This window comes from Vicugna pacos, chromosome 12 (genome assembly GCF_048564905.1).
Source record: "Vicugna pacos chromosome 12, VicPac4, whole genome shotgun sequence".
In the NCBI taxonomy this organism is placed as follows: domain Eukaryota; kingdom Metazoa; phylum Chordata; class Mammalia; order Artiodactyla; family Camelidae; genus Vicugna; species Vicugna pacos.
The window spans coordinates 59,032,154-59,050,972 of record NC_132998.1 but is presented as its reverse complement, the minus strand read 5'-3'; the positions used below and the strand labels follow the sequence as shown (position 1 = coordinate 59,050,972).

Genomic DNA, 18,819 nt, shown 5'->3' with positions numbered 1-18,819 from the left:
TCCACAGGAGGGAAAGATTCCCCACGTCAAATTGTGCTGAGATGGTGGCCAACAATCGAACACGGGGACCAGCGGTTCACTGTGATCTTGATCAAAAGGTTTCCAAGGAGTCGTGGGGGCTCCGGAGAGAACGGGAGAAGGAGGGTTAGAGACAGCGAATGTCACAGTTCTTTTGAAGAAGTGGAGGGGTAGCTGGAAGGGGATTTGGGATCAAGAGTTTTGTTATTTGGCTTAGTTTTTGTTTTTTTGGTAAGATGGGAGAAATTGCAGCATCTTTGCTTGCTGACGGGAATGGTCCAGCAGAGAAGGCAAGAAAGTTGATGCGGGAGAGAGGGGAGAACTTTGGCTAGAAGCACAGATGCTTCTTTCCTAACAGCTGCAGGAAAGGCAGAGTCTCAGAGGTTGCAGGATGTGGGTGGATGCAGTGAGTCAGGTCGGGGTGGGGTAGTGGGGCTTTTCTGGGGGCCTGCAACTATGCTGGAAGCGAGGCATCAGCTGGGAGTGTGGTGGGGAGGGCTGCAGGTGTGACACGGTCACCCGGAAGGTACCGGGCAGCATCAAGGGCCCCGCTGAGGTCAGTGGGCACCTTCAGGCTCAGCGGTCAGTGCTGGTGCCCTGGGAGCGGTACCGCTGTGCCTCACCAGGATCACCAACAAAGGTTTTCCAACAAGCCTTTGCTCTTTGGCTAGACCCTGACTGTCAGACAAGATTAGATTTCTATCTAACCCTTGTGGTCAATTCTTGAGATGCACGAGACCCAATCTCAATTTTTCGTTTCCTCTTTACGAAGGGAGTTTCCCCGACTTCTTTCACTGGCGTGAGCATGGTTTCAGGAAGGCCCAGGGCTGTTCGTTATCCTGGTTGGGACGGAGTCTGGGTTGGGAGACAAGAGAGAAGAACCCCCGAAGGAGCAGCTGCGGAAGTGGGGTGGCCGACAGCGCCCCCTACTGGAATTCTTGGAAACCCTGTGGCTATGATTATAGATAATTTTAGTTTATAAACTTAAAATAGCGATACTTGCACATGGTATAAAATTCGGGAGAGAATGCAGTGAAATGCAAGTCTCCCTCCCACCTGTGGCCTTCAGCTGCGTGGTTCCCTCTCCAGAGGCAACCATTTTTGACAGCATCTCGGCTGTGCGTGGGTAATTTTAGTGACTGCTGAAAAAGTAAGGGGAGTGTGTGTGGGTAGGCCCATCTCAGCAGGCTGGAAATACTTACTCAGGAAACTCGATGTCTATAAAATTCTTGGGCACGTATCCTTCTTGGCTCCCAAGCTCCGCCTTGAACCACTCCTCTTGGTTACTTAAGATCTACATTGAAGAGAAGGAAGGACACCAAGAAGCAGGAGAAAGGGGCTGCAGGGTGCAGGGTGCCCTTTGGGATTTAGAAGAAAACAAGACAAAGGAACCACTTAGCTGCTCAAGGGCCGGAGCAGCGGGTCTACCTTTGGGATTTGGCTTCTCTTGACCCCAAGCTCTTTTTGCCCATTTGGGCCATCCACTTACGTGACCCCATCCTGACGTGGCCCCCCAGACTCAGTGCTCAGGGGCTTCCCTGACCCCCCCTTCTCCTATTTTGGAGATTCGTGTCCTGGATCTTAGCACCTTAGGCCCTTTATCTAGGCGGATGGTGAGAAGGAAGGATCGGCTACTCTGTGACTTTCTCCTCTCTGCCAGGCAACTAGGAATCTTTTACAATTTCAATTTGTTCTTAAGTTTTTTTTTAAAACTAGCAAATTAAAACTTAAACATCCGAGTAGGGGCTAGCTTTGAAAATATTCACTCTTGGTGGGGGGAGGGTATAGCTCAGCGGTAGAGCACGCGCTAAGCATGCACGAGGCCCTGGGTCCAATCCCCAGTACTTCCATTAAATAAATAAATAAACCTAATTATCCCCAACAAGGAAAATTAAAAAAAAAAAGAAGAATGAAAACACAACTCTTGGCTTTCACACCCCATGTGTTTCACAAACAGTTTGGACATAACTCAAGACATTTGGAATGCCTTTTCTAAACTTGCTTTTAGAGCCAGATCATAGGCAAAACCAGAATTGCTGCCTCATTACTATATAGTCTTACCTTGACCATGACCTCAAATGTTATCACCTGCCTGGATTACTCATATGACTCTCCAGACTTAGCTCTATGTGGTTTCTGGTTATTTCAGAAAATCGTTTACCGTTAAAAGATGAATATTCACTGCATCCTCTGACCCCAAGAATTTTTCTAAAGTATGTAGCATAGACTCAAATAATAATTCAAAATGAAGATGGTAGAGCAAAAAGATGAGAAGGATCTTGATGATGCCATGGAACCCCTGAAGAGCCACCCAGGAGCCCTCTGACTACTGGAATTTGCATGAGAAATTATAAATCTTTGTTATTGTTTAAGCCATTTTTAGTTTCTGTTTCTTGTAGCTGAAAATGGGTTAACTGATGGGAGTGTGATGATAACAGGGAAAACAGAAGACGGATAAGAAAGATCACCTGGAGGAAAGGCCATCTGGGCTTCCCAGGTAATGAAAGGAGTTACCCAGGTGAAGTCTGAGGGCAAAAGAACTTCTTCTGGGGCACGAGGAAGTGAGGACGTTCTGGGGACGAAACGCCTCAGTCTAGCGGGAGTTTAGATTGTGACCCCAGGACCAGAGACAAGAGAAACCAGGGGCACAGGGCTTTGTGGTCTATGTTGAAAATTCTAAATTTTTACCTCGAAATTTATGAAGAGGCATTAAAGGATTTTCAGCAGGGAAATAGCACAGTAAGAACCAGAGTGAAGAAAGGCGTGCTGTCTCAGAGCATGATGTTGGATTGAGGGGTCAAGTCATGGGAGAAAGAGGTGTCGGAGAGAGATGTGTAGCCATCCGGGGAAGAGATGGAGGGGCTCTGGGCTAAGAAGAGGTGAGGACATATTCCAGAGGAATCAGGAGGCACAAATGGCAGGATTTCGTTACGGCTGGCGGAGCTAAGGGAGAAGGGGGATTCTGGGATGGCTCCGGATTTCTGGCTTGGGAGACGGATTGGGTGGTGATACCTTTACTAAAATAGAAAACACAGGAGGAGGAGCAGGTCTGAGGGAAAACTCCTGGACTTCAGACCGCGTGTGGGTGAATCAAGTTGCCCCTGGGAGGTCTGAGGAGGAAAACTCTGTGAGCAGTTGGAGGTGTGTGTCTGGACTTGATGGAGAGGTTGTGGCTGGAGTTTGGGATCCTGCAGTCACTTGAAATTGGTGGAGTTGAAACCACAAGTTTTTCTCTGTCCCAGAGTTTGGGAAGAGAATTGAAGAGAGCTAAGTAATTGAGAAGCAGTGATGACCTATTTCTAATGTCACACCTGAGGTGGAAGAAGGGGGACTTTTAGTTTGGGAATGAGGAGGCTTAGGTCCTAGCTTGTCTCTGTCACTAAGTGGATGACCTTTGACGAGTCAATTTCCATCTGCAAAATGGGGGCAATAAAAACTAGCCAGCACCTCACGGAGCCGACCCGAGGATCAAGTAAGCCCTGGTATCTGGAAGTCCTTCAGAGATTATGCACCGTTTTTTTTTTTCAAGAATATAATTCTGTAAAAGATGATATTCTTATGAGGGAGAACTCCAGTTCTGAAGGACACGGAAGGGTTTATAAGTTCTCTAAAGTGTTATATGTGTATGTTTTGAATTCAATCATTTGTTCTGAAGAAATAAAAGTGTGTCCCATATTTGAGTTCTAGAATTGCTGAGAAAAGAAAACTTTATAGTTTCTAACATCAAATGTGACTGTTGGTCTCGCCAAGGACGCGTGGGTATGTGTGTGCTGAGGGGGGTGGTGGGTGGGGGAGGCAGGAAATCTAGGTCAAAAGAAGAGTTAGGAAACTCCGCACCAGTGTCTGGTCTTCACATAAAGAACACAAGGGCATTTTGCTCCATGCCCTCTCCCCTGAATTTAAAGACTTTGGAATTCCTTTCTCCCGTCACACAGGAAGGCGACGTTTGGCTTGGGTAGCAAACGTCAAATACGAAGGTGTACAGGGATGAGGTAGAAGAGGCCATTTGGAAATTGGCTCATCGTGGCAGGAACCATACTTTGCACTTAGTGCTCTGACCTGAAATTGGCTGTAATTTTAGGAATGGTGGTTCACACCCATCTACCTCCTCCAGCAACTGAAAGATTATCCCACTATACAAGCCACTTTCCCCCACCACCTGCTGCTCGGTCTGCCTGAGATTGTGTTCCCAGAGAGGTGAATTTATAGGCTTTTTATGGTGCATAGAAGGCAAGGTCTTTTAAAAAAATCTCATTTTCTGCAAAGAAGAATCTTTGGGGGGAGGTGGTTTCCTCCTGCCGTTGTTGGCCCGGAGCCATGCTTCCTGTTCGTCTTATCTTTCCATCCCCCCCACCCCGTTCCCCTATCTCTTGTCCCCATCGTGTAAACCTGGGCAAGGGGCTCAGCCCAAACATGTGAGGTTTTACCCTTAACTTTGCTGTAACTTAATTCTTACAATGTTGCCTACCAGAAATCATTTTCTGGGTTACATGGCCTGAGAATAAGTTAGACGTGGGAAGAGGACAAAATGTACGGTTGGAAGAATTTTAAAACTGGATGAAATTACAGCTCTTAGAGGCAGAGCAGAAATCTGAAGTGCTGAAGGAGTTAATTACGTAGGATTAACTCTTAGTGCCCCTTAGTTGCTATTTTAGTGGGAAGAAGTTTAGATGCATTACAGAAGCAGACAGAGATGGGCTGGGTTGAGAGGCTTTCTTTTTAATATCGACTGGCAAATTCTAGTGGGAAATCTAAGTCTGGTGCGGGGAGCAGCTGCGGGGCCAGAAGTTGTGACATGGACACGAAACATCCAACTCTTGACTTTTTAAATGTTTTTCTCACAGGAGACACGGGAGCAAGTAATTTGGCAGGAGTTCCCTGTCCACTGTCTGGCTCACCATTCTGGGATTGGCATCTAGTGAGCACCTACTGTTTGCAGTTAGGTGCTGGGAACAGAGAGAGGAAGGAGCTGGGGCCTTCACCCTTGGGAACTCACAGTCTGGAGGGGGTGGTTTGGCAGTGAGCTAGTCAGTTTGTTTTGTACCTTCTAATGACAAAGGCTGTTTAGTCTTTCAGCACTAAAGGCCAACCACGAAAGAGCATTCCGGGAGTGAACTGCCCGGGCAGTCAAGAGCTGGCCTTGAAAACAGCTGTGAGCCTCCTGGGGCTCGTTACCTATCTCTGGAGGAGGGAGCGGACAGAGCATGTCTACCACCACGATACAGACCTCCCCGGAGGCTCAGCCAACATGCCCCTCTCCACTTTCGTCTTTACAGTGGCTACAAGGGACAGAATTTTAAAAGAAGGAGGGCTTTGGCCTTCTGATGGAATTCTAAATGTGTAGAAGCGCAGTTTAACAATTCAAGGAAGGCATACCAAGCCCCCGTCTGAGGCCCCGACTTGGGTTAGATGCTGGGAAGATACAAAGACAAACCCGCAAGGATCTGCTCTCAGACCAGTGGAGGGCTCACCCACTCACTCATTCATCAAATATTTATCCCCCTTCTGCTGCTCTGGACACTGAGTCAGACCCAGCCCCGACCTGTACAGACCTCTTGGGGGTGGAGGAGCCACCACGTAAGCAGACAATCAGGATCACACGGGGTCAGGCAGCAGCGAGAGGTGGCTGCTCGGGATGCAGAGAGCTTGGAAGCTGGGCCTGCTGGTAAATTACTGTCATGTGAGGCCAGATCGTAAGCGCCTTGAATGGAGTTTGTGTGAAATGCTGTGGAGGAGCTAAAGAGGTATGGTCAGGAGGGGTGGTTGGGAGAGGGGAGTATTAGTGAGAGTTCCTGGGCAGAGGTGGTCAAATGTCTGTGTGCAGAAGGGCATTCAGAGTATGAGGGAGAGCCTGGAAAGGACGGTGGGTATATGCAGTGTGACCTGGGGCATTTCATACACAGAAATGTGCATGTGTGTGCGTGCGTATGTGTGTACGTACGTGTACGTGTACGTGTTCATGCAAACCAGCACGATGTGGTTGGGCAGTAGTTTGGGGCCGTAGGGTTTAGACTTCAATCAACTGGTAATGGGGAACCACTGAATGCTTTTGAGTAAGGACATAATACGATCTGGTTTGTCTTCTAGAAAGCCTCTTCTGGGACTAGTTTGTAGGATGAAGGAGGAAGAGATGGGAGGCGATGAAGTCAGTCAAGGGCAAGCTATGGCAGTAGTTTTAACAGTCAGAGACAGTGGGAATGGGTGACACTGACAATGCGGAGATCATTTTTGAACATCCACTTTGGGCTGGGGCTATTTACTACCTCTAATCCTTTCCACAAGCCTGTAAGATACATATGGCCTCCACTTATAAAGACACTGAAGCTCAGAGGGGGCGAGTGACTGACCCAAGGCCACACAGCTACTAAGCTGGGACTCAAACTCAGATTTATCTGGCCCCAAAGTCCATGCTCCTTTGTACACGTGTCAGATTCCTCTCCAGTGAAGAAAGGGATACAATGAAATAAAAACTTTCAGAGCAGCATAAGGTGTTTGGGTGTCAGACAGGGCTCCCTTCAGCTGCAGGAGAGGGACAGTGAGCAGGGTCTGATCCTGCAGGCATTTAAGTAGGGTCCTTATATTCCACACTAAGGAGATCACTGCTGGTCTTTAAGGGAGTGTTGAGGGTAAAAGACAGATTCCAGAGGGTTCCAGTGGAATGAATGGGAAGTGAGGAAGTGGAGACATTTAGCACAGAGAATCCTTCCCAGCACTGGCAGGGAAGGAGAGGAAAGAAACAGGAGCTGGACTGAAAAGCAGAGTTGAGGAGAGTTTTTCATTTCTTTTTACTTTTCTGGGGAATAGGGAAATTTTAAGCAAGAGAGTAGGTTCTGTTTGAAATGGGAGCTGAGGGGTGGGAGTTGTCCCCTTCTTTGGGCTTCCTTTGGGTGAGAACACTCTAGAATGTCAATACTCACATGGTCACAGTTCCCCCACAGGGAAGGGAGGGACTGCTCACCGTGTTGCATAGCCCTCTGTGACCTTGGTAAGATCCCAAAGAAGTGAAGGTCACATTTTCCTGGGTCAGCAGCCCCAGGAACAGTTTTGACCTCGAGAAGCTCGACATTGAAGGCATACTCTTTGCAGCTGCCTTACTAGGTCTTGCACGGTGAGAGCAGTTAGGGGGATAAATACTGGGGGGTTCAAATCCAAATCGTCCTTCTGCCTGGTTCGTGCTCTGCAGACACCTTTGGAATCATCGTCTTGCATACTGACTGGGTCCTTCCTAGAGCAGGCGTTTATCTTAGTGGAAGGACAACGGTGGCCTCAGCGACACTGGGCGGTCTGAGAAGGCCCACGTGGACTGCAGAGGACCTGGGATCAGGATATCTGAGGTGTTCCGAAGCCAGGAGAAGGGCATTGGTGCCTTGGTTCCCCAGTGGCCTCTTGAAGGCCTTGTGCTTTTTGGCACAAAACAGGGGCTCAGAGGCGGGGTCTGTAACTGTGGTGCAGGAAGCGGGGGAGAAGTCCAAGCCCTCTTCAGCTTGGCGAGTGGCCGCTACAACTCAAGCATGGCCGTAAGACAAGTTTTAAGAAGCCCCTGAGTTGGCCAGGTGTGCATGGCCTTTGTAGACCTGAGTCTCAACTCTCAACTGCCTCTCCAGGCTGTCCCCACCCACACCTCCCTCTTGTAAGTTCCAGCCGTGCCCGGCATCACAACGCGGACCGAGTTCCGCCTGGGCTCACTCATCTCTGAGCTTTAGCCAAGAGCCCAGCCCACCTTCTTGCATTCTCTGACAACTGACAGTGCCACCCAGTCCTACAACCCCATCTTTCAAGCTGGGGTCACTTGTCCCCCAACCCTTGCTCCTGAATGTGTGGATGAGAACATCTATGACAGCCCTCTGGGCAGGTTTGTTCCCCCTCCAGGCCACAAGCATCTCAGGGCAAGGATGCTGGCTTGTGCCAAGCGGATTTCCATCACCCAGGCTGGTAGCTGGTGCCCAGGTGCTCAGAAGGAAGCCTTTTGATTGAGGTGAACTTCTTTGAAAGGAACTGTATATATTTCTTGAGAAACAAAGGCATGGATTGTGAGATTGACTCAGTGACCAGACCAGAGACACCTAAACTCTGTCAGGCTCCCCGGGGCCCCACATCACCTACCTTCAGAACATCTCCGGCGTGAAAGCTCAGTTCATCCTCACCTGAGGCGATGAAATCAAATTTGGCAATGGCTTCCATGTTGTACCGTGAAGCTGGAAGAGAAATAATGTGGTCATTGTGCCTTTCTGGCAGGAGGGGGGCGGCAGAGCCAGTGCCAGCGGGCTGGTAGGGGAGCCCTCAAAAGTCTCCAGCTGGGGAGGGAGGTGTGGGAGCAGCGTGAGGGCTTTTGTTTTCCACAAGAGCTCCCAGAGCCTCTAGGACCTGCTTTCCAGCATCATCCTCTGAATCCCCAGATGCCAGGAGCAGGGAGTGAAGACCAGCGACCGCCTTTCCCCTCTCCTTTCTTCGTTTGCTGTCCTGGCCTGTAACCATTTCTGGGGCATCTCTGTTTCCGGTTGATAAGGACGGAAGACTGACTATCATCTCTAACTTGGGGCCCGAGGGATTGGAAAGACTGTTCGGTAAACACTGTCCTGAGGCCGTCCCTTAGCAGCTGTATTTAACCAGGCAGCGTTAATTAGACAGATGCCATTTTCTCTTTTACATCTGAACCATTTAAGAGAACCAGACAGCAGCGGTCAGTGGGGAACGCAGCATCCTTCTGCACGGCTTGGGAGTAGAAAGCACGCTGGTTTTAGAGTTGAGAGACTCAATTAGTTAGATTCTTTCTTTTATTATTATGGTGACGACCAAGTACATTTTGGAAATTTCCGTTTTAATACTTCAATTGAGTTAAAATATTGGTCCCTCCTAGTAATACATGAGACCTGTGTAAAGATAAATAAGTAAACCTACAAATGAAATATAGCTGTTTTTTTGGAGACAGTGGGATTTAGTAGAAAGAGAGCAGAGGCCAGGTGTTGCTGGCGAATAGCTGTGTGCCTCCTGCAAGTAACGAAATCTCTTGGAGTCTCAGTTTCCTTATGTGTGAAAGGAGGATCATAATGCTCAATGAATAAGGACATAAGATTAAACTAAATGACAGATGCAAAATGTTATACAAGATAGAGCTAAGTAGCATTTATATTTTAGAATAATTTTATGGAATGAATTTATCCTCAACAAAGGTAGCCTGGCCAAAAGCAGCAAAAATATTCTTCTGATTTCTCCCATCATCTAGAAACTTTTCTCATTGAAATTTGATATTTATTCTCCATGACCCTCCAATTCTTTGGTTCTCTGCTCACTGTCAGGACACCGTCTTGAAAGCTGTTGTTTGGCATTTCTGTTTTGCAAAATTTGCCTAAGTCTGAAACCCTTCAGGTTAATAACCCTTAAATCTACTTGACTTTCAGTGACCGGTGAACTGGGACCACAGTTGTCCTCTCAGTGGGAACTTCTGCCCAGGTGACAAAATTTAGGTAAATAAGGAGGGTAGTGGCCAGTGGGAGGGTGCAGCACGCAGCAACCGGAGGATTAGAGCCGACTGCAGCAGTGGTGATAGCAAGAGGCTGGTTCCTCTGATTCGCCACATTCGCTTGGTCTTCCAAAGGCAATTTGTAGAGCTGAATATTACCAGTCCCAAAGATGGATCTTAAGCAAAAAATATTTCAGGAGCCAAAGTAAAATGTCACAGCCCCTTGTCTGAGCTTTATCACCAGCCAAAAATTATTTCCAAATGAAAAAAACCCACATATATTTGGTGCACTTTCTTCAAGATCTGTCCATCTAAGGCAAATTAAAATTTTTGTGCCCTAGGATGACCCACTCAACAGGAAGGAGTACTCTGCCCTCCTGAGTGACTGTGAAATGCCTCTGCTGATTTGATTCACCCCATTACTTTAACGTGCAAAGCTTCCCCTAATTAAAGCCTTCCCTCTAGTTTGCAGGAAGATGGGCTTCTGTGGGTCACCCTCATGGTATCAACAGCAGACACTGGTCACATCAGGAGATCAAGTGTCAGGTGAATGGTCCTGAAAACCAAGATCCCATTTCTATGCAAATTTACCTTAATAAGCAGGATGGAGACAAGGGGAGGGCAAGTGCTAAGCATATTAGAAAGTCACATACATTAGAGATGGAAAAAAAAATCCAAGGCTTGCTCTAGATACGACCTTGAGCTTGGGAAGATCTTTCCGACATTACATGTAACTCAGATCAGGCCTGGGTGCTGGGTGCAGGCTGGCTGTAAGTCACCCAGTGAGAAGGCTGTGGCAGAAGTCAAACTGCTTCTGAAGAGTGGCACTTTCCTCTACCTTCCCCCAGGAGGCGGGTGGGGTGGTAAAGCCAACCGCAGAGGCACATCACAGAGCTCCCCAGCTTATAATGTTAATCCTGGGTTGCAGAAACCCAATTAAACAGGTTCACTCTTTGTGCAATCACTTTGAAAAAATTTGTTTGTGTCCCACTTCCATTTGTAAAATGAAATCTGTTCAGATGCTGTTTGGTAGGAGGGAAGTGTTCAGGGTGGCGTGGGGGACGCTCTGTTTTCGTTCAAATTGCAGGGGGCTTTGCAAATTCTTCCCTCGAATTTACCATTCTCTGCTTCTCTAATAGCAGAGAACAGTAAATGTGCCAGCCCCAGGGGCTGGTCTTCTATTTGATCATAAAAATGCATGGAAATTTACATCCTACTCCTCTATGTTCATTAGTTTTAATTTTGAAAAGTTAAAAATTACCACCAGGGAAAAAAGAAAACCCTGTACCCACCACCACAGCAACTGGAAAAGAAAAGAAGTAAGTGATGGAGCCAAAAACATGGTAGCAACAATTCCAAGAGAGAAAAGAGGTGGGGGGTGTGAGAGAGAGAGAGAGAGAGAGTTCAGCGGCCTCAAGAACTCAACGCGGTGGAGCCTTCTCACTGCTCTTTGCAGTTACAGTGCTTCTGACCTCAGGGAAGATGAAGACAGGCACCTCTTCGGAGAGCCTCAGTGGTGGGTTAAATATGCTTTCCCTTCCAGTAATCAGCTTCAGAAACGGCTGTAGTGATACCTGAGTGTGGAGAAGTGACAGCATCCAGGTGCCAAGCTGCTGCCAGCAGCCTCCATCTGCTCAGCCCAGCCCTTCTGACGGTGCCATGGGTCCAGGAAGCCTGCCTCTGAACTGTGCAGGGCTCCTGCCCACAGCGCCGGCCCTGCTTCTCACCAGCCCTCTGCATCTCTCACCCTCCCACTTCACGAATTGCACGGAATACCGATTAGCAGCCCTGGGACACAGCCCACCGCTGGACACCTCCACACAGGACACCCCCAGCACAGTTTTCTCTGCCCTTGCATTTCCGCTGAAGTTTCTTGTACCACCAAAAAACCCCCCAAAAGTCAGGCATGCTTATCTACTTCTAAAATACGTCACAGCAGAGGATTCTGAAAACAAAAGCTAGGAGACAGCTCTGTAAAACAGCCTCCATTTGAAAGCCAGATTCAGTGGATGTTCAGAAACATGTAGTTACCATCAAAATGGTACCGGGAGAGAAACTTCTTGAACAGTTTCAGCTCCTCCTAATTTGGCTATGAATAGCCAAGCCTTCCGCTTTGTGCTTCTCTTAAAAAGAGCAATTGCATAACACCACAAAGCTCTTCGAAGGTTCAGGCTTAGGACCCAGGGAAAGGAGCCAGGGCTCAAACTGAATCTTGCCAACACTTCCTATTTTGCTGGGGGGAGCCCTAATTTGAATATTATAGAACTTGCCCCTGTTTACGCTGTCATTCAGTTGAGATAATGTCTTGGGAAGAAAAAAAAATTACTCTTTTTAAAAAAATTCTTTTTTGTTTGTTTCGTGGGGGAGGTAGGTTGGTTTGTTTGCTCTTTATAAGTATTTTTTGTAGCCTATTTACCAGGTTATTAGCAACAAACATAATTTGTATTAATTTATTTATTGATAGAATAGTGAGAGGAGTTAACGTTTTAGAACTTTGGCTGCAGTGACCAGAGGAGCTTAGCTAAAAGTGTAAAATGATACCAGCTCTCTAAGTTCACACAGTAATGCTTGGAATCCACACCCTTTCTACTGTCAGGCAGAACCTCTCTTGGAGACAGTGTGAAGGCAGACAGCGTCCTCCCCGTTGAATCAGCAAGGTCAGCTCAGTTCTGTTTCGGAAGTGGGAAACCTTACATGGCCAGGAAAAAATGATGACAGCTAAGCCTCACTGTACACAATAGATATGTTCTCGAAGAGTTATTATGATGGACGCTCATTCTGCAAAGGAATCCCATTGCAAAATGAAAAGAAAAATTTGTTACGCAAATAGCTACCTTTTCATTTATCTGTGTTAAAGGCTGGGTTTTCATGCATTGAGTCTTAAAAAGGGCACACCTGTATGTCCCTCTTAGCACCTCACACTGTGGGTTAAATAAATATGTTTCCTCTTTTCTTAAACCCCAAGCACCTTTTAAAAAAACCTCTTCTACTGATATATAACGTTCCACCTTGGAGTATAGACTAGGGGTCCTCAACCTCTTTTCTGTAAAGGGCAGGACATTGTCTGCTGTGACCACAGACCTGCACTGTTTTCCGGGAAGGCAGCCAGAGAGAATAGTAAACAAGCAAGCGGACTGGGGTTCTGATACAACTATGCTCACTGAAACCTGAATTTCATATAATTTTACATGCCCCAAGATATTCCAATTATTATTTTGATTTTTTCCAACCATTCAAAAAAGTAAAAACCATCTTACCTTGTGGCCAGAAATGTGTGATGAGTCAAATTTGACCTACTGGCTGTAGTTTATGGATCCGGGGCCCGGATGTCCTTGGCTATATCCTGTCTCCACTAACAGTCTGTAAACTTCTTCAGGGCTTAGGAGTAGGTGAACCTGATATGAATCTAAGATGTGCCATTTACTTCCCAAGTGCCCTATTTCTTCATCCAAAACCTGGGGGCAATCGCACTTACTCCACAGGGCGGTTGTGTGTTAATAAAGACCCTGGCACACAGTAGGCATCAAATGAGTAGTAATAGCAGTTGTTATTTATCCTTAGATGCCCGGCAGCACCTAGTCAGTGCTTCGTAGGCCCTTAGCAAATGCTTGTTGAGTGTCTGGAAACATGATAAATGACCTGCCACCAGAGTTATAACTGTAATTGATTTCCACCGGGAAGGGGCAGCAGGCGGAAGGACCCATTTACAAGGATCAATTAATGTCCCATTCAAAAGTGCCCTAACTGCTCAGCAAATTCAGCCAGAAATTGTGAAACACACGAGCACACAGAAGGTCTGATTTATTTAATCCAATAGAGGGCAATGGTGCACCCCAAACCGTGGATTCCACCTCGTAACTTTTCTATGCATCGCAAGTCCCCACAACCTTTATATAGACAGTTTGGCAACTGTCTTCCTGGTCTCTGGTGCGTTTTAAGGCATCTAAACTTTAACATTTCAAAAAGTCTAAAACCCATAAAATACAGAATTGCTTAGATGGAAAAAGAATTGGAAGACATCTGCTCCCACACATTTTCTGATGCTTAAATTCTCTCTGAGCTCCCTGGAAAGCTGGTCCCCTTTCATCTCAAAATGACTAGTTCCTCACTCTTGCTTTTGAGCCGAGGTTTATGATTTGTGTTGAAACCCCTACTATGTATTTTTCTTTTATCTGAAACGTACAGCTGTGGTTGGGCCTTTCTGACTTTATCATCTCTTTCTGGGCATTAGACATAAGAGTGGGAAACTGAGGAAGGTCATAGACCGCCCTTCTTGAAATTTCCTAAGTGGAGGATGGACATCTACCTATAACTCATCTGTTAGCCACTGGTTAAATATTCTTCTAGAGACCCAAACCAATCTATTCTGGAAAAGAATGTTAAAAAAGAAGAAGAAGAAGAAGAAGGAGAAGGAGAAGGAGAAGGAGAAGGAGAAGTAAGAAAAGAAAAAGGCTGAGCATGGCCAAGAGATGAAGAGCTGATCTTTCCTCATTTTGGGCCCTCAGGTGACATTTTTGGTCTATTCTAAACCAGCAGAATCCTCGCCCACAGGATACCTTTATAATCAGCTGGCCACGTTGGAAATGTTAACCTTCTCGCTCAGTGTTTAACAGGGCTTACATATTTCTTTACTGTGCCTGTTCTTGAATTACTTCTAACTCATCCTCTGGAGCCCTTAAAATAGAGAGCCTCAAATCCTGTTCTAGTAAGATCCTGCTTCTGGTTTCTCTGGAGACTTGGATCTGTGTCCAGGTGCCAGTGGGAGATGGAATCATGGCAGCTACAACCAAGACAGCCGTGGCAGTGGCCACCAAGGGCTTCTGCTTTCAAAGATTTACAACCAACACTTCTTTGCTTATCTGGATCTCTCAAGTCAGACATGCAGGGCCATTTCTTTTTGGGTTTTGGACCTCAAGGGCCTTCTAGGAGGACCTGGCCTGTTTCCACAGGTGCTCTCTCCACGGGGTATAAACTGCTGATTTTTATTGCACCCAGAATAAGCAAAGACAAGCACATGGACCCCGCCAAACCAGTTCTGGCTGACATTTTTAGGACCCTCTAAAAGCCTCCATTTTAAATGCTTTTGAGCTCACGGGACATTCTTATTTTTCCCTCATCCCTAGGTGACTCAGTTTCCCCCCTCCTAAGCCCTAGAAATGTATAAATCCCCTGGCATGGCTGGCAAGGGTGAACACATGGGACTAGAGGTGCCCTTTGAAGCTTGTCCGAGGATAATAATTCCTCGGCAGCTGATCTTCTGATGCCAGTCCTGGAGGCCGCCAGGAAGTGGCTTGTGAATAGAGGCCATCAGAGAGTTTCTCCAGCTCTCTGCGCTTGTGTATCCCGTACCAAACAATTCATCCTCTAGCCGCTTCACTGTGGAAAGTGGTAGTGGGTTCCTGAGTGGGATCCGAGACGTGGCGGGGGGTCGTGCTGTGCTCCCCTCCCAGTCTGGGACTGCTTTAGGCTCAGCCTGTAACCACCCACCCAAGGCTGGCTGTACCCACCCGGCCTTCTAACACCTCTCTCTACCAGGGCACCGCCTGCAGACCATCTTCCAGCCTCTTAGGTTCAATCCAACCTTGGATCCCCAGCCCCACCTGGACCCTTTGGCTTTGCCCTGAGATTTTTTCCCCCTACTTTTCCTACTTTCCAAATGGAAACCATCTTCCCAGTTAGAAGGCACTTGGTTTCCAGGTTTGGAAGCTAAAGAAAGATATTTCAAAAACTAACAGATAAACTTTACACAACTGGAGAGTCCTTCTAAGTCCCTTAGATCCTTATTTAATCAAATTGCTCTTCTGCTGGTCCCTGTCTGTCATTGTGGATTAGGGAGATTTCATTGGTCTCAGGGATGCTTCCCTCTTTTTAATTAGCTCCTCTTGTCCTGCTTAGCATTTTTTTTTGTTTGTTTTGGGGAAGGGAGGGCAAGGGGAGGGGAGTACAAGAGGGAGGCAAATCAGAAGGTGGTCCCTGTGCAGGTCCCCTCCCCTGCCTTGTAAATTGAATGATGCTGAAACAAATGGTCATTTGCTTTTCCTTCTTCCGATTATTCATTACCATACTTTTCCCCCATCAACACCAGTATGGCTTATAAAACATACTTTTTTTTTAAGTTCAAAGCCCATCATATAAAATCTCATTTGTCTTCAAACTTTTTATAAGAAAAATACCTTTTTCTTTAAGCGTAAGTGTAAATTTGCCACTCTCTGCAAGGTGAGGCTGCCAGCAACAGTGACTTGGTTTCAAATCTCAGGTCTGTTGCTCACTTGGTAGCCGGAGGAAGAAACGTCTCTGTGTGTCAGTTTCTTCATTGAGACTGGAGATGCTAATCTTCACCCTCGGGTGTTTCGGGAAGAGGATGTAGAACGCTGGGCTCATTGCTGGAGTTCAGCAGTTTAGTGTGTCTTTCCCCAAAGCATCTTTGCCTCTCGGCTATCTACCATTCTTTCTAATAGAGAATAGAATGTCAAGACTTCTTTAAAAGGTGTAAATTTTAGCATATAATGGGGCCCATTTTCCCCACTTACCCTGGGCAAGTTCTGGTTTCTCTCTACTTACCACCGGAGCCCTGGCTGCAACGTCCTCAGAAGGTACAATGCATCGTAATCAAGATGATCCAGTAAGTAGAGAGAGAAGATAGCACTAGCCAGAGGAAAGTTGGGAAATGGAAGACTGAGAAACAGAAAACTGCTATGGCTTCTAAACCTTGCCGTGGGCCCAGAGCTCAGTCACCGCGTTGCTATCTTTAAACAGGAAGCCCTTGGACAGCCGCGCAGGGAGAGCTCACAGAACAAGCCTCCCCGACGCCTAGAAACAAGAACCAGTTAAGACTAAGCTCCGTTTATTGACGTGGCCTGCCATGTGCCAAGGGCTTCAGAAATGGTCACCCTTTGCAACATGCATTATTATTATTATTATCATTCACATTTTATGAAGGAGAAAACGGGGTGAGAGATTAGCGTAAGGGTCTGCTGGCTCCAAAAGCTGTGCTTTCTCCTTCATCCAGCTGCCTCCACTGGTCCCAGCACAGTAGTGAAACTGCTGCTAACTAGCTGAGCGCCCCTGAACCATCCTGGGCTGCTGTCTTTCAGACGAGAAATTGACGGGAACAATTCTCAGCTATCTGCAAACACTCAAGCTCACTGCTCCTTGGTCAAAGAGGCAACGACTGCAAAAAACCTGGCTGACCTCAGACCAGCAATCATATGCTTTAAGGCAATTGCAGACATGGGTTTCCAATCTCAGTTAGTAAACTTACAAGCAGCTGTTCTCTTTTCCTTTTCTTTCTCTTCCTCTCCCTCTCTTTTTTTTTTCTCCCTCCCTCTTCCTCTCTCTTGATGCCACACGTTTCTAGCCTTTCCCACATTCAACTTTCCCCACAATGTGTTCTGCTTTTTTCAACTTCTTTTTCCTTCTCTTTAAAAACATCAGTAATTTACCATGAATCTAGTTAGAAAAGGTGTCTCTAGAATGTTCTTGTTTTTTGATCTTCTACACTTATTTAAATAGCCCCATGGAAACATCCATACAAAACAACAACAAAAACGAAACAGAAAGAGCCCCCCTATGCTGGCAGTGTACCTCTCGCCCCGCTCCGCTGCAAGACGATGTCTCTCTCGCCACTTCCTCGTTTTATCCTGTTTCCTAAAGCAAGAACAATCATCTGCAGAAACACCACGAATCCTGCTGGCAAAAGCCAACGATGCACAAAGCATTAAAAATGCCCACCTAGAGTCAGAAATTATTTAATGAGCCCTGTAAGAAGGACGAGAAGAGTGGTGGTGGATGTGAGTGGAGGGCGAGAAAGAGACAGACCGACAGACATTTTACAAATCTCCAGGCTTCATTTCTGTTCGCTTCCTATTTTCTAGTCACATCATGATTTCCCCTCGAATATATCACCGGGATTTTATGGTGCCTTCCTGTTTGCTTTCCTTCTCTTCCCTTCTGTTTGCTTCGTATTTGTTTTTATTGATTTGGGGGCTGAAAGCTTGGCTCATTTATCACATATTTGAAAGCCTCCATCTTCTTGCTCTGTCGTCACCAGGACTGTAACATCACTCACAAATGGCACAAATACTCTCAGCGTCCCCTCTCCTCTTTCTCACCATCTGTGCTCTGCACTGCCTTAACTCTTATTCGGGCAAAGCACAAAAGGGTAGAGTGGATGGTCGCATGACCACAGCTGCTTTAATCTTCTTGTCACTTTTACTTAGATTCCCAAGCCCCCGTTTATTATTGGAATGCGGGTCATTTTTTTTAGTTCACTGGTCTCAAAGCTTGCAAAAGTGGACATTAAGCCATGTGACAGCTTCCCTTTCCCTCATTTGAGAAGTCTATCCCTGAAAAGATACACGTAATTACATTTTTATTGATCAAGCCGCCCCATAAAGGTACGTAAAAAGCTGCCAATAGAAGGGAGGATATTGAGAATTACTTCCCTCAAGTGAATAACTATAATAGTCTGACTTTTTGGAAATGTAGGTCTTAATTCGAGTCTGCTTGAACTGAGGAACTCCTGTGACTGGCTTTGTTTAAAGGAGTTCTCTTTCTTTTTAATTGCCATTTCTGATCAAGCAGAGCCCTAAATCTTGGCTTCTTGAAGTTGGAAGTGATCCAGAATATTGGTCCAGTCTTTCCCTGTTTAATTGAGTTGATAGAGAATGGGTGGGGGGTGGTGGGTGGACTTGGAAGGGGCAGACTAAGAGTTTGATGAATTGGTTCTATCGAACCAAAATGTCTCACTATAATTTTCAGTCTGAATTTTGCCCTAAGAAGAAAAATAAGATTGCATATAAGCAGATGATGCTCACAAGTCCTAAATCCTTGTGTCTAAGATTAAATATCCCCCCTGGTCCTCCACCAGCCTCAGACTCCTTCTCCTAATCATTTTCTTCAGGTTGAATTGCAGTTTTTCAGTGTTCTTCTCAAAGTGTATTACCTAGAGTTAAACCCAGTGTGCAAGACGTGGTTTGAGCCATGCTGAGCAGTATAGGACTATTTGACGACTTTACCCGCACAGTAGATCTTTGTAATTGTCACCTTGTTAGCTGTTAGGGAGTTGAACAACAACCACTACGACGAAACCCCAAGTGTTTCCCAGTGTGAAGAGGAGCCAGGCCAGGCCTCCCCACTTCTGCTGGGGATTTTTTCTGGAACCAAAACGTGAAGTTCAAGTTTAATCCTTCTGACTCTCCTCTTGTTTTTGTCCTCCCTGTTGGCAGATTCTTCAGTTCATCACAGCTCGTCTGGCCATGGGCTTGCGTTCCGCCCCTCTGGTTCTCTCTTTCAAGTCTCTTTTCCTAAGCAAACTTAATGCAGCTTCGGTCTTTATTCCA

The 18,819-nt window shown here is 46.5% G+C and overlaps 1 protein-coding gene across 5 annotated transcripts in view; it reads right to left on the bottom strand.

Annotated features, from left to right (window-relative positions):
• GRAP2 (GRB2 related adaptor protein 2) overlaps nt 1-18,819 on the bottom strand; it is a 65,746-nt gene that overhangs the window by 11,783 nt on the left and 35,144 nt on the right. For 3 of the 5 annotated variants that reach the window (XM_031671764.2, XM_031671762.2, XM_031671763.2), the window contains 2 exons: nt 8,122-8,213; nt 1,221-1,312 (listed from right to left, as the gene is read on the bottom strand). In XM_031671764.2, coding sequence (XP_031527624.1) covers nt 1,221-1,312; nt 8,122-8,199 — 170 coding nt within the window. In that variant the 5' untranslated portion in view covers nt 8,200-8,213. Of the gene's footprint in view, nt 1-1,220; nt 1,313-8,121; nt 8,214-8,382; nt 8,462-16,039; nt 16,064-18,819 lie in introns of those variants that run through there. The other 2 variants (XM_072973565.1, XM_072973564.1) reach the window with 2 other exon arrangements.